This window comes from Carcharodon carcharias, chromosome 22 (genome assembly GCF_017639515.1).
Source record: "Carcharodon carcharias isolate sCarCar2 chromosome 22, sCarCar2.pri, whole genome shotgun sequence".
NCBI lineage: Eukaryota > Metazoa > Chordata > Chondrichthyes > Lamniformes > Lamnidae > Carcharodon > Carcharodon carcharias.
The window spans coordinates 5,244,701-5,260,096 of record NC_054488.1 but is presented as its reverse complement, the minus strand read 5'-3'; the positions used below and the strand labels follow the sequence as shown (position 1 = coordinate 5,260,096).

Here is a 15,396-nt window from a genome sequence, read left to right as displayed (position 1 = left end):
TCTGTTAACATAAGCCTGAGGACTGTTGTTATAGGATTAGTGCTGCATGGCTGATTTCACAACCTGTTGTTATCACAGCGGGATGCCTGTCAGTTCAGAGTTTCATTGACAGTTCCAAGTGCTTATGTGGTCTTGGAAGTGGAACTATAAATACAAATGCTTGTTATTATAAAGGATTAAGTAGTTGAAGGAATTCAAATTTAGCAAATGGGTTCTTATCAATGAGTGTGTTTTATTTCAAATATTAAATTCATCACAACCACACTTAAGAAATGTATTTAATCTCAGCATTGGTCCTGAGGTTTGCCCATGGTGAATACTGGGTGAGTTGGTATGTTTGAGAGTGGTAAAGTGGTGCAGTTTTAATAATTTGATTGGGAATGGATTTCTGAACAAAAAAAAGCATTTTTAATGAGTTACTTGTGAATAATATGATTTAAAATCAATGAAAAATGAACTAAGAAAAATCTATTCTTGAGCATTTAATAGTTTAATTGTTGTACACTAGTTTTTACTTGGCAAATTACATATTTTTGACATGAAAAGCCTTTTACAACCTGTGCCTATTAGTGCCTGTGCCGGGAACCTTGCTGAGGAATTATAATGGCCAGATTTTCACAATTACGACTGGATGTGTGGCCAATTTTTGTGGTCAGGGTCTAACTAGTGCAAGTTAAATTTTGAATCAGCATAAAAGATAGCAGAAAACATGAAATGTAATTGGTAAGGTGCTTAATGTTTAAAATTCCCTGCCCTTTTGGGTTGGTTCAATTGATTGTGTTGAAACCCAGGTGTAAAACTACAGGAAGAAAAATCCCTATCCCACTATGTTCAAGCGCAGAACTGGAGTATCCAAGGATTTTTATCCAATTTACTCCAACAGCATTGAGTAAGACTAGAATGTAGACAGGAAATAGTGCACTCCTGTCAAATATGTAACAGATTTCCTACTATGCTTTGCACACAAAATTGAGGCACACACGCACTTACTGTATCAAAAAATAGTATAAATAGACAATATTTTAGTAGATTAAAATATTAACACTGATGTAGAGAGATTGGCAGTTGCATTGATCAGAGAGAGGGAGGAAGTGCTTTGGTACCATTAGCTGTTTTAGAGCAAGACATCCACATTCATCGGCAAGGAAGCCCCGCCTCTGAAAGCTACCAGCCAATCAAATGGCTGGCACCTCTCTGGTCCCAGCAGCACCACCAGGCATGGTGACCATTGCTGGGACTGCATCCAATCCCCAAAAGCGAGGAGCCATGGAGCCAGAATTAAAGATAAGCGGGGATGGGGGGGTTTTGGCACAACCAGGTTAGCAGGCCAGGCAAGTGGAGTGGACAGGGCAGGAGGGGAGGGGAAACACGGGGGAGGTGGAATGTCTGGGAGAGGCCCTTGATGAGCTCCAAGGCCCCATTAAGAAGACCCCCCCCCCTCCCCAATTCCTGCCACCAGCCCACATAGTGAAATCTGCCAGGTTGGATACTTGGCATGAGCCACCCATGTCCCAGCAGTGGCGTGAACCCCTTAATCAGCCTTTAATTGGATAAGTTGTAAGCACTGTACAAATGATGTGTGTAACAAAACCTGATCCCGCCTTGAACTCATGAGGCATCACTAGACCAATGACCACTTCTGTAAAAGCATGCCCGGTAAATATTCGACATCTGCCTCACAAAGCTTTACAAACTGTCCCATGAAACCATTCATTATAATAATCATATCTGGTGTAGTTTTTCCTCCCATAATTTGTAAGAGAAGTCTTATTTCACGCCCAATCAGGCCGGCCCTAAGTCTTATCTTTCACACGCAATAGAAAAGATGAAACAAAGGACAAATTTGATGTTTTTTGCAGCCAGCCAATAGCAAGAGTTAACACATTTTATTAAATCAAGAAAGTCATTAGCATTTTTTAAAACTGCTATTGACAGTGAAGTATGGAATGTTATAATTTTGCAAGTTTGTAATTTGATAATTTCACTTGACGGTTTTGTGGTACTGAGTCCGGGGGGGGGTGACCACCATCTCTCCGTTTCAGGGCCTAAGGGCAGGATTTTCGGGTGATCGGGCGGACGCGGTGGGCAGGCCTGGGAGTGGCCGGAGCAACAGTCCCCCCACCCACCATCGGCCCTCGACCCTGATTCACGCTGGTTGAGAAGCTCAGTGCTGCAGGGGTGGGGGCAGGAGGACCGCGGGGTGGGCGGGGGGGGCACACACTGAAAGCCTCCCTGAGGGCAGGGGGCTGAGCGACTTTAAATTAAAAATAAAGACTTTTAAAATCTGAAACAAAATGTCCCAGCGTGGGACTAACCCAATAAAATGAACAGAATAAAAGTTCTGCCCAAAAATATATATTTATTTTTTACTTAATTGTGGAAGCCTCATCGTGCCTGTGGATGAATTGCCACCTGGACGATCTGCCCTCCAGCCAAGCGTGAGGTTGGACAGGTGGCGAAAGATCTGTTTAAATTAATTGATTAAGGTACTTAATAGGCTTCTTAATTGTCGGCAGGTGCGTTGCCGACTCTCGTGGGCGCTTCCCGACCAAAATATCGTGCGAGTGCGTGATGACTTTAGGACACTCGTCCACCATCATCGCTCACTATTTCACGCCCGATCAAGCCGGCCCTAAGTGTGTAGCTAACACGTCATCTAGATATAGAACCAAGTTACTTTATGTTCTCCAAATGTATGTACGTTGCTGCGGGGACCTTCACCCATGACATGAAATACAAAAAATAATGCAGAGCAAAACCACACTCAAAAAATGCAGCAGATATTACAGCACAAACTTGACATAGTCCATTGATCATTACTTAGTTACAAGTCTTCCAAGGACTATCAAGTAAAAGCTATAAATCTAATTCTCTTTACAAGTTTTCTGCCTCTTCCTTTTGTAAGAGAGAAATGGTGATTTACGCTCTGAGCACAACCACAATTTTCATTGAGATGTAGGGCGATGGTCAAAGAGACGCTGCATCAATTGGAGTGGCCTTCTTTGCCGATGAATCCCACCCCCCCTCCCAAGGTTCAGTATCTATGCCCAGCCGAGCAGAGCACGGAAAGGTCTTCCATCCTCCAGTGGGGACTCTCCACTGGTGTCCCTATATCCACCACCTGCTCCCACTCACTTCTGATGTGTGCTTCACCATGTGACAACACAACTACCTGTCTCGATGGTCCAACTGAGCTGTGTGTATCCGAGCGGTGGAAGGTACAAATGAGGTGCGTGGTTGTGCATCTTCAAATTGAGTAACCTCCACTGAGGAGTCTTCATCCTCCTCTGGCACCGCCCTCGGAGGGATGCTTTCAGGAGCTGTGAAAGATGCAAGACGTGAATTGGAATTGTAAGGTGAGAGGGGTCCAAGTGACCATTATGCAGGTGATTGTACTTTGGTGATCTCTGACAACAGGTCAACATGAGTGAGTGCTTTATACTGCTTGACTGTGTTATATTTAATTCTGTCACCATTGTAGCTGAGAGCCATCTCCAGTGGTCAGGCATTTAGAGACCCAGCACCTTCTCCTCCACAGATGTCAATATGCCGATAACTGGAGGCCCACCTTCTGTTCTCTACCTCTCCCTCCTTGTCTGTTCTTGCTTTTCTTGCAAGGAGAGAACAAAGAAACTCATGAATGTGGGAATTTAAATATTTTAAGAGTACGGAAGGACAGCATTCGTGGAGGATCACTGTGAGGGATGGGTGTGACATTGCAATACGACGAGGGTGAGAGTTTGTGGCAGCTGGTCAGATGGGGATGTGGGACAGAGAGAGCAATGGATGCACCTGGAAGGTTTGTTGTCTGAGGAATGATGTGCAGGTGGAGACAGAGTCAGAGAGTCTGTACTTGAGTATGACTTGCCACTTAATGTGATTACTAAACCTCTTGTGGCACAATCCAAGAGCAAGAGACAACACCCCTGCCTCTGGCCAGCTCAGCAACCTTTTTTTAAAAATATTTGCTCACAGGATGTGGGCATTGCTGACTAGGCCAGCCTTTATTGCCCATCCCTAATTGCCCTTGTTCAGAGAGCATTTAAGAGTCAATCACATTGTGTGGATCACATGTAGGCCAGACCAGGTAAGGATGGCAGATTTCTTTCCCTAAAGGGCATGGTGAACCAGATGGGTTTTTACGACAATCGACAATGGTTTCATGGTCATCATTAGACTTTGAATTCCAGATTTTTATTGAAATCAAATTCCACCTTCTGCTGTGGTAGGATTCAAACCCGGGTCCCCAGAGCATTACCCTGGGTATCTGGATTACCAGTCCAGTGACAATACCACTCTGTCATCACCTCCCCCCTCCAGCTGCCTCCGCTTGTTCTCTGCTGTAGGTTTCAATTTCCTGTCCACAGGGAACAGTCTCCCTCTGCGCCCCTACAGCTATCAGCACGATGTCCACAGACACACCAGAAATGGACGGTGCTGCCTGTCCACATTGTCACTCCATCTGTCAAGTTGCTGCCTCTTTTTCACAATGCTCCCATTCTGACCCTCGCAGGATCCCTTAATATAGTGGCACCAGCTGCTATGTGTTGTCATGACTCCAGCCCCCTCTAACCAGGGGAAACCAGGCAATGCCGGACCTGAGTTAAAAAGCCACTGGCAGTCACGCTGCTGAATCTTCCAAATTCCAGAAATGCGGCCAGGCATCCCTCAGCAGGTCAGAAAGTTAAAATCCAGCCCAATGTAGCTGAATTAATGTCATGACACAATCATGCACCCATGAATGTTTGAGTGCCCAGCACACTAATGTATCCAAGTCGCTGTTTCCCGATGACATTGTGGGCATTCAGTATTTAAACAAAATCTTTCAATGAACAATATATTGAAAATAGCCATAAGTCTTTAACAGGTCCATTTTAAAAAGTGCAACAAGTGACACGTCTTTCACATAGAACACAAGTTAGCTATGGGCTGATCAGAATATCACTATTTTCAGGCCCATAATCTACTTTGAGCATTGATGGCCTCTGTAAGTATCTTCTGAAATAAACGACAAAGCAGAATGGGGAATATAAATGACCACAATGCCAGTGCATTCACCTCTTTGTGTTGAAGGATTATATTGTTGACCACCCATGTTTGAAGTTAAACAGCCCAGTGGTGCCCTCTAAACATCTGAGTAAGTATTTAAGGGCCACAAGTGTTAATAACTCCAGATGCTGAATTAGGCCTGTCTAATATTCGTGCTATGTTAGTAAAAATGGTCACAGTCAAGAGTTATATCTTTGCAATTAAGAATTAGAATTACTAATTTTGGGTATTTAACTTTAGCTGTTTGATGGGATCTTATAATTAATCACTCCTTATCCTAAACCTTGGCTTAAAAGGTTCATTTTCTTTTAATGATGGTAAGTAAACCCTCTGGAATAAAGAATTAGAAATTGTCACTCGCTGCACTAGGGGTATTATTGTGGTTGTGTACAATACTGAGAGCTACTTTATAATTTAGCCTTTAATAATGTTGAGGCACTTTTTAACTTCATTTGTACTGAAATCCCACTAAATCTAAATTCTAGCTTAACACGGACCACTAGACAACATATTTAAAATTAACAGGCAGCATTATAGTACACTGTCATACCGGCAAATGCCAGAAAATGATTCGGTCTATTAAAGGAGATACTATTTCCTGCGAATGTGTGTGCGTGTGAGCATATATCTGTGTGTGTATGTGTATCAGCATGCATGTGTGAACAGTTTTAGGGTATGTATGTGTAAGATATGTGTGTGTATATGCCAAGCATCCATTTTGATTTTGTTCATAACGTACCAGATCCCATAGATGCAAAATAATCCCTTTAAAACAAGGAGAAAATAAAGCAATCATTTAAATATACAAAGATTTTGCAAACTACACAGTTCATTGAATAATCACTAAATTATATTCTGAATGGCCTAAAGAGAAATATTTAGACAATGATCCACAACACAGAACCTTCCTCAACAACTGAAAAAGCCTTACTGAGCTGGCAATCAGAATGTCTATTACCTTTAATTAACTTTACTATCCATATTTGAAATAAAATATGTTTTTAAAGAATAGAGTGTAAGCTTAATCTGTAATTGAACCTAGAATCTACTAAAACCAATCAGCACATCAGTGAATTCAAAAATACAGAGTAATTACACCTTATAAACTTAAAGGGACACATCTAAATTTTAGCAACAGATTGTGATTAAAATGGTGTGATACTCCTAACCTTAGAAAAGAGAGTTCTTCCATTTTTATCTGAACAGAATCATACCTCAAGCCTTTAACTTTCTGGTAATAATGCTTGTTGTGCATACAAACTTAGTAAAACTTGATAAAGTCGCTGGTTAAAGTCTGCTGTATAAGTCATGTGTCGTCATTGCGCAGAGCATTCATTCATTTTACAAACTTCATTGTTAAGATTCCAGTTCCTTATACTAATGTGCAAGTACCAGCCCTATATCTACAGGACATGAAAAGATGTCCCGAAAGGTATAATTAATACATGCACTCGTTTTTAACTGACGCAGCTGTGGCTGTTATTTAGCAAAACATCATTATCACTTCCTTCTAAGCAAAGAGGCCATGTCCAGTAGTCAGGAGCAAAGATTCTGTTGGTCAAGCTTTGAACCAAGTATTCACAGGTAATATTTTCTACAAAACTTGTTGATCCAACATTATTTATTGTGGGAAAGTTAGATTATCATTTGTAACTTAGGAGTATAAGTAACTACTGTTAAATCTGTCCTTTTCTTAACTGTAATTAAATGTATTTTGAAAAGAATTATCTTCTGTTTCTACCTCTGAAGCTATTTTTTTGAAGCCTAGTGTGCTTTTCTTCCAAGTGTTGATGGTGTCTCTGTGTTCCTGTAGCATGGGTGTGAGGGTAATGGACACATCCTGGGTGGCCCGCAGAGGCTCCTCCATTGTCCGAAAAACATCCTCTACCCCGCCTGGCACTCAGCCCCCTCCTCCGCCCGCTGATCTTGCTGCTTCGTGTCAGTCGCCAATCCCTGAGCAGTCTATAGAAAATTCCTCTTCTCCCCCCCCAACTCCTCCTCCTAGCGGCCCACTACCTGGGGCTGAACGAGCAAGGTAAGAGTGTGTCGCAGCTGCTGTGTTTGTGTCAGCGAGCTTCTGGAACTTTCCTTCCCTCTCCTCGCACTCCTGCTGTTCTGTTTGACTGTTACCTGAGCTTCTAGCACATGGAGTGAGCTGAATCAGCAAATTGTGTGCATCAGTATAATTAGACAAATTAGTTAATATGTTGTGATCTGAAAAGTGTCTGAGCTAATGGACCTAACGTTGTGCATTATGAAGGCATAATGTACTGTCACATTTGTTTGAGCAGTATGTAAAACTAGAACATCACACAAATAGTGACTGTTCTTAAGGGCAGTAGTATGAAAACACTGTACTCATTTGAGGAGCACAAAAAGCCCTATAGGGTCATAATGTTCAATGAAGGGGATTAGAGAGTCATCTATCCAAATTTGCTGATAACAGACAGGGAGTTAGGTGACAGCAATGTAGATCGGAGCTGAATGCTGTGAAGTGACATTGATAGATTAAGTGAGTTGCTAAACTCTAGCAGGTGGTGTTCTACCTGGGGAAGTGTGAGTTCATCCACTGTGGAGCTAAGAAAGATAGATCAGAGCATTTTCTAAATGATGAGAAACCGGGAACCGGGGAGGAGCAGAGAGAGAGTTTGACAGGAATTGCTAAAAATTAGTGGACAGGTGCAAAAATAAATAATTAAACAGCCTAATGGAATATTGGCCTTCATTTCAAGGTGGCAGGAATTCAGAGCTGTAAGTTATCCTATAGTTGTCTAATGCTTTGGTTAGAGCACATCTGGAGTACCACTTTCCATTCTGGGCACACAGGGAGAATATGTTGACCTTGGAGGAGCTGTAGTTTAGATTCACTACAGAGACTAAAAGGGTTGAATTATAAATTTTGGTTTCTTAAACTACATTTGTACTCCCTTGAGTAGAGAAGATTGGGGGTGATCTAATTGAGATGTTTAAGGAATTTGACAGGGTGGATAGAGAGAAATTCTTTTTCTGGTTGTAAAGTCCAGAACAAGAGGGCGTAACCCTAAAATTAAAGTCTGGCTGTTCAGGCGTGATGCTAGAAAGCACTTTTACACTCAAAGGATTGTGGGAATCAGGAACTCTTTCCTCTAAACCCTAATGAGGGTAGGTTGATTGAAAATGACAGAACTAGGAAGTGGCTAGATTTTAGTTAGGAAAGGGTGTTAAGGGATATGGAACAAAGGCTATTAAGTTGAATTAAAATACAAATCAGCTATGATCTAATTAAAAAACAGAACAGACAAAAAAAAAATCCTGTTCCTAGGTTCCTAATATGCAGAGTGTGGTACTATAGCAATGATATGAGGGTGGGGGGTAAATGTGCAGTCTTTCTAGCTCTGCTGCCAAATAATAAGCAGTCGCTATTTAGTCTATTATACCCTTGGGTAAGAGATTGTTAATTTCTATATAATTAAGACACAAAGGCACAAAATAACAGTAATCAAAGTTTTGTGCTTTTTTCCTGTGATTTTATTTAGCTACCACTACAGGTTAATTTGTAAACATATTGGCATTTTTAAAAACAAACAGATAATTCAGTTAATTTAGATAATTGCACTCAAGATTGAATACCTGGGGTATAATGGTTCCATACAGAAACCAGTGTTTGTTACTTTAGTCTTTTTTACAATGGGCTAGTTTGCTGTACTGTATTTCAAAATAAAGCAAGTGACAAATTTGGATAATGACTGTATTTACTAGTGACAAATTTCCTAGCAAAGCACACCTCAAATCATTAAAGTAGAAAGCACAAAATTGTTTTATTTCATTCAGAACTGTATTTGAGCACTCAAACACTGAACCATTTTTTGAAACGATTACAATTCAAGTTAGATATTTTGCAACCAAAGTTATAAAGTGATTTAACTCACCCAACAAATTAAGCACAACACCAATCCTTCACATTTTGTCTAAAGATTGCAACAAAACTTTTCTCTAATTGAAGCACCATAATACACTCCAAATTTGAACCATTTTTACTGTGTGACTGAGCTAGTTAGATATTCATGTTTTACTAAATATTATTAAAATATAGCATCACTAATTTCTGATGAAATTTCTTCCAATAACTATGTTTAACTAAACTATGTAATACTAAACGATCTGAAGGGAACAGAGTGGTCATTAGTAGTCAAATGGAATTCTTCAAATGCTTCTGTTATTATCCTGCAATAATACTGAAATGTTACTGTCTTTCATTAAAAAAACTCATTAAACCAACTTCTAATTTTCTGCATGGAATTTGGTTCTCCTCAAATTACAATAACTTTGGAATTGTTATCTCTTTATGATAGGGGGAGGTGGTGGTGTAGTGGTATTTTCACAAGACTGGTAATCCAGAGAGTCAAGATAATGCTCTGGGGACTTGGGTTCAAATCCCACCAGGTGGTAGAATTTGAATTCAATAAATATCTGGAATGACTAGCCTAATGATGACCATAAAACAGTTATCATAAAAACCTGGTTCACTAGGGGAATAATGCCCTTTAGGGAAGGAAATCTGCTGGCTTGGTCTGGCCTACATGTGTCTCCAGACCCACAGCGATGTGGTTGACTTTTAAAAGTGCCCCCTGGACAAGGGTAATTATGGATGGGCAATAATAACTCCCACGAATGGATATAAAAAAATGTCATGCTATTCATTAATTTCACTGCTTTGAAAAGAAAGCTACAGATTTTCTCAGAGACATTAATTTCTCAGAATGGGAGATAGTAGTTTCACCATCCACCACAGACCCGTCAGCTTCATCACATAAATTTCAGCACAGCAACACTGAGTGGTTTTCACATGTTGCAATGCCTGTTTAACTTGACTGCTTCATATGTACAATTTTTAGCATCGTTCATTTTGCAAAGAATAAAATCCCATCAACAATCATGACTGACCTCCTAACCCATAATTCTGATTGGGAGAAACTAACTTTTATTGTCCTCATTGATAATGGCAACAGCAAAGACTGACTATCAGGCTTTCTGCTGTTGTTGTTTTAAATATTGCAAAATTCAAGCACCTGACTGCAGGTACACTTTTACCATCACATTCACATTACCACTGATACTAAAAATACTCTTACAAATTACATCTGCTTAAAACTGTGGCATTATATAACTCTCATATGGCCATTTTATATTTGCAAATCAAAGCTGACAATCCAATCCAGATATAAATTCATAAAGATAAGAAACAAAGCTGCTAATACTTCAATTTAAAAATTTGTTCGTGGAATGTGGGTGATGCTGGCAAGTTCAGAAGGTGGGGGGCATTTTGACTTGGAGTGAAAGTGTTGATCATTATAAATCTCTCCAAACTTTCACTTAGACCTGGAGAGATTTAAAACCTGTTACTAAATCAAAATCACCTGTTTTGTAATGTCACCCTAAGCCCTTTCATTACTAACTAATCCTAAATGTCCTGGCAAGATGGTAGGCATTACTTATAGAACTGAGTGACTGATAGACTACTTCATAGAGCATTAAAGACACCATATAATACTCACCCCAGTCACAAGTAGGTTATGCCTTTCCCTGATGTACCTGAGAATTCAGAAATGAATTTGTTCTGGTAAACCTCCTTATTCCAGCATTTGTTTCTCTGATTTCTTTCTCAAATCAGAAGCGTTACCACCCGGCAGAATCACAAAAAAAATGCAGTAAAATTAGAAAAAAACTATTCGGCTTGTTATTGCAAACTTGAAGTGAAGTGCAGTGTATGCATGTGCATCTTGTGTTTTAGCTTCTGATGCATAGAAACCCAAAATTTTGCAGCGGATTTCACATTCAGCATGGCACTGCTCAGTCCTTAGTGTCCACTGTGTGTTGTGCAGCCACCCACCCACCCACCTTATTGCCACCTGCTTTGTTGGCTTTACAGCAAATGTCTGTTGTGTGTTTTCATGCAGTGTCTGAGTTACTAAAACCTTGTATTTTTTTTCTCTGTTGATTTTTTCCCCTCCTGTTTTTTTTGTACCTCCCCAAACAAATGTTGCTCTTCAAATGTGTTTACAGCACAGACGAGTTGTCTTCCAATTGGTTGGATTCCTGCTACTCTTACCCTTCCCCAGAGAATGACAAACCTCCTTTCTCTCCTTGCCACCAGCATGCCCACCATTTATACCATAAGGCTCAGCCATCTGCTTGGCCTGAGGGTGTACCCCAGACCACCTCCCCTCAACGGTGGTCAGGGTACAGCCCAACCTTGCTCACTCAGCCTCCCTCCCCACAGCAGCTTGACGTCAACTCGAACCCTAAGCCGTGCTCCCTGCACCTCCCTAAGCAAAGTCCCCTCACCGACTCGCATGTATCTGAAACTAATGTCTCACCTGTCTACATCAAAACCCCTTTACTCCTAACCAAGCACGACCTTTGTGGTACCCCCTTTAACCCTTCCATGTCAGCCCCTCCCCCATGGGTCGGCTGTGCGTGTGCCAGAGACAAAGGAACCAGGCTGACTAGGTAAATATTTAGAATTCATGCCTCGATGCTATCAGTATCTCTGAAAAACTAGTTAAAACATATATGGAAATCATTAGGACTTGTATTGAGATAAAGTAACTCACAGAGGATTAATAAAAAAATGCATGTAGAGCTAATGTATGTGTCTAGCATGTGCGTTTTATTATTAAGTTAGCTAACCAAGCTTGATAGAAAAGGCTTTGTATCAGTGTGCACCTGCTGTATTTTAGCCAGTATATGCTGAAGGAATATATGTTTGCAAGTAATCCATATCTTTCCTCTTCAGCGCTATGAAAGGCAAAGAGCTTTCACCTGTGATTGGACAGAAAGGCAGACCTGTTTCTGACCATGTGACCTCCTCTAGCAGCCTCCAGCAAAGCATTGCCACAGGTCAGCTCGCCAGTGAACACAGCCCCCACACACTGAGGAAAGGTGAGAAGGGACACCTGCCTTTTTTTTAAAAATGTTTGTTAAATATTGTTCCTTGCTGTGTGCTAGCAATACTTAAGTTAGCAAACTGACATTGAAACCCTAGCAGCATTTCCTCTGCACTATCAGTTCACAGATTGAGTCCCTGAAAATGCTGTTTGGTGCTGCAAAATTAAGCCAAATACACCCCCGACATTTCCTATAATGTGACATAAATTCATAGCATAACGTGGCAAATGATTGAAAATTTTACAAGCTAACACCATTGCCAACCGGGCAGCGGTGATCTGACTGCAGATTTATTTTGTGTCCGTTTGCAATATTACACTGAGAAGCATCACAAGGACACAGGATCATGATGTACATTAAACTTGTCTAGTAACAAGGCTGTGTCTCCTGAAGATTGACTGGTTAACAGATTCAAGGATGGGTGAAGTAGTCTGAACACGTGGAATACATAGGCTTCCTCCAAAACTCCCAGTCTCTCTCCACATTTAGTAGGAACAGTACTTACCGCATGTGTGGGTTGGAGCTTTGCAAATCAGAGGCATCTGCACAAAAGCCAAGTGTAGACCCAGGCAGCACAATGAGCCTCAGTCATTCGGAAATCCAATACAAGCACACTGCGCTCTATTCAAAGGCATCATTTTGGGTGGGTTTCCTGATGACCGCTATCTTTGAATAATTGCCTATCGAAAGGTCATCTTCTGGGTGACTGATTGGTATTTTATGCTAGATTTTCTGAGTGCTGGTACGCACTTAGTAAACAGTTGAAATAAAAGCAGAAAGTGTTAAGAATACTCAGCAGGTCAAGTAGCACCTGTGGAGGGAGAGAGACAACTAATTTTTCAGAACTCTGACCTTGCATCGTCATTGGTGACAGCAGCTGTCTCTCCATTCGAGGAATATCATCCACTCTGAGTCGCGAGTTCCTGCCATGAGTCATCATGTGACTGAATAGGCCGATTCTCGATCCACTGATCTTTAGGCACATGGGAGAGGCAGTGGGATCCGGAGTGCAGGATTTGCTTCCTTTTCTTCCCTTCTCTGCCACTGCTCTGCCTCATCGTTAAGACGTTGTGACTCAGTTTGATGCAGTTTGATGGACAAGTTGTCACCACTTTGAGAGATTGGGAATAAGTTGCTCCCAGTCATTAATGTCAATGCTGCCTTGCTTCAGGGAGAGTTTCGGTGTGTCTTCCAAGTGTTTTCTTTGTCCTCCCCTGGAAATCTGGTCATTTGAGAATTGAGAAAACAGGGCTGGTGGATGAGGTGGTTTTTGGCCACCCGGACACAGCGTCCATCGAAGTTGATTTTGCAGGAGCTTGTGGAGATGGTTCAAGAAGGACACTTGTGTTTCCTCAGAGGTCCTGGCATTGAATCTGGAGGATGTGGTAGAGGCGTTGCTGATGGAATTTCTCCAGTGCTCCCTGTGTTGCTGATACACAGTCCAGGTCTCACTGCAGTACAGGAGTGCGGTGGTGACAACTGCTCTGTACACTAAGGCCAGAATTTTTCTGTCAGTGTGCAGGGGGAGGGACCCGCATGCCGATGTGTAAGATGACGCACGGTGATGTCAGGCATGTGTCTCAACGTCACCGCGCACCATCGCGATATTTCACTGGGCAGGCACGTGATGATGTCCATTGCGCAGCCGCCAGTAATTACCAGGCCAATTAAGGTAGTTGAGGCTCCAATTGTGGTGGATTTAAGGCGTCCGTGTGATATTCGGCTCATCGCACAAACACAACGGGCAGACGGCTATCCGAAACTTTAATGTTCCTCATCCACGGGCAGGAAAGAGGGATCGGAGGTTTTGCGAATCCAGACATTGAACAGTTAGTGCTCAGGAGTTATTGAAAGTTGCGTGTGTGAGGTGGAGAAAGCTCAAACGCACAGCAGCTGCTTGGAATCCACTCATAACCTTCAGGTCAGCACTTTTCAGCGAGGATTTGTTTTGGGGCCTGTAGGTTTCAGCAAGCCTCCCTGAGCCTGGGAATGGGAGGTGATCTCTCCACTGGAGGCACCTCAGCTAGGGAGGAAGAGTGGGTTACAAGGGTGAGGAGGCCAGGAGTGTACATTCAGCCTCCAGGGGAGCCACCTTTGGGAGGTCAGGCGCAGGCACAAGGGGCTCAGGGCCAAGAGGTAGTCCAAGGTGGAAGGGGCCACAGAAGACACCACTATCCTGCTGCCAGGGTTTACAGGCAGCGAAGCAGCTACCTCAATATGTCTGAGGTGCAGTGCCAAAGGAGGCTCCACCTCTCCAGGGAGACAGTCAACTATATCTGTCAGATGATTGGCCCTGAGATCTCCCCTAACTGTGTGGGTGGACACCCCATGCCAGTGGCTCTAAAGGTCACAGCTGCCCTCAACTTCTATGCCTCTGGCTCTTTCCAGGGCTCGGTGGGTGATCTTTGCGGTGTCTCCCAATCAGCTGTCCACACTTGCGTCAAGCAGGTTACAGATGCTCTGTTCAGACGGGCATTGACCTTCATCCACTTCCGCTAGGACCAGGCCAGCCAGACACGGTGAGCCAGAGGCTTCGCAGCCATTGCTGGCTTCCCCCGTGTCCAGGGTGCTATAGACTGTACACATGTGGCCATCAAGGCGCCAGCAGGTGAGCCCGGTGCCTTCGTCAACAGGAAGGGCTTCCACTCCATGAACGTGCAGATAGTGTGTGACCACAGGATGCTGATTCTACAAGTCTGTGCAAGGTACCCAGGCAGCTCCCACGACACCTACATCCTCAGACACTCCCAGGTGCCGGGGCTCTTCAGTGCTCCAGCCCGGCTGGATGGATGGCTGCTGGGTGACAAGGGCTATCCCCTCAGAAGGTGGCTCATGACGCCTCTCCGCTATCCAAGAACAGAAGCTGAGCAGCGGTACAATAGGAGCCAGGGCACCACAAGGGCTGTGGTGGAGAGAACCATTGGTCTTCTGAAGATGTGCTTCCGATGCCTGGACCGCTCAGGGGGCGCACTCCAGTAACCCCCAGATCGAGTGTCGCTGATAGTGGTTGGATGCTGCTCTCTCCACAATCTTGCGCTGGAAAGGGGGGGACACAATGGGTGAAGAAGATGGAGATGGAGTGGTTGGGGCAGAGCACGATGAGTCCAGCAGTGAGTCCGAGGATGAACACACACAGGGAAATGATGAGGGGGCACAGGCTGACCCGGACATACCCCAGGGAGGGAGGGATACCCAGGACGCTCTAATCCAAGGAACCTTTAGCCAGCACTGCACATATGGATCTCCAACACCAGCCTGGCCTGTAGCCTCCATTCTGGAGACCTCATCTGTCTGGATAGGAGGATTGGCGATGGGCGCAGTCAATAAATCTAAAAGACACACAAATCACTCATCCAATCTCAGGAATCCTTCCCAAAAATAGAGGAACCCACAGCCATTTGAGACAACATTAACTTAATA

At 43.0% G+C, this 15,396-nt stretch overlaps 1 protein-coding gene across 8 annotated transcripts in view; it reads left to right on the top strand.

The window, feature by feature from the left end:
* Positions 1-15,396, top strand: part of LOC121293749 (rho GTPase-activating protein 44) — a 366,274-nt gene that overhangs the window by 333,790 nt on the left and 17,088 nt on the right. For 5 of the 8 annotated variants that reach the window (XR_005946595.1, XR_005946594.1, XM_041217014.1 and 2 more), the window contains exons 17-19: positions 6,863-7,084; positions 11,092-11,538; positions 11,825-11,970. The exons of 1 other annotated variant lie outside the window; for it this stretch is intronic. Coding sequence is in view for 5 of the 7 variants with exons in the window: in XM_041217014.1 (XP_041072948.1) it covers positions 6,863-7,084; positions 11,092-11,538; positions 11,825-11,970 (815 nt within the window). In the remaining 2 variants the exon portion in view is untranslated. The remainder of the gene's footprint in view (positions 1-6,862; positions 7,085-11,091; positions 11,539-11,824; positions 11,971-15,396) is intronic. 2 more of the 8 variants (XM_041217017.1, XM_041217018.1) reach the window with 2 other exon arrangements.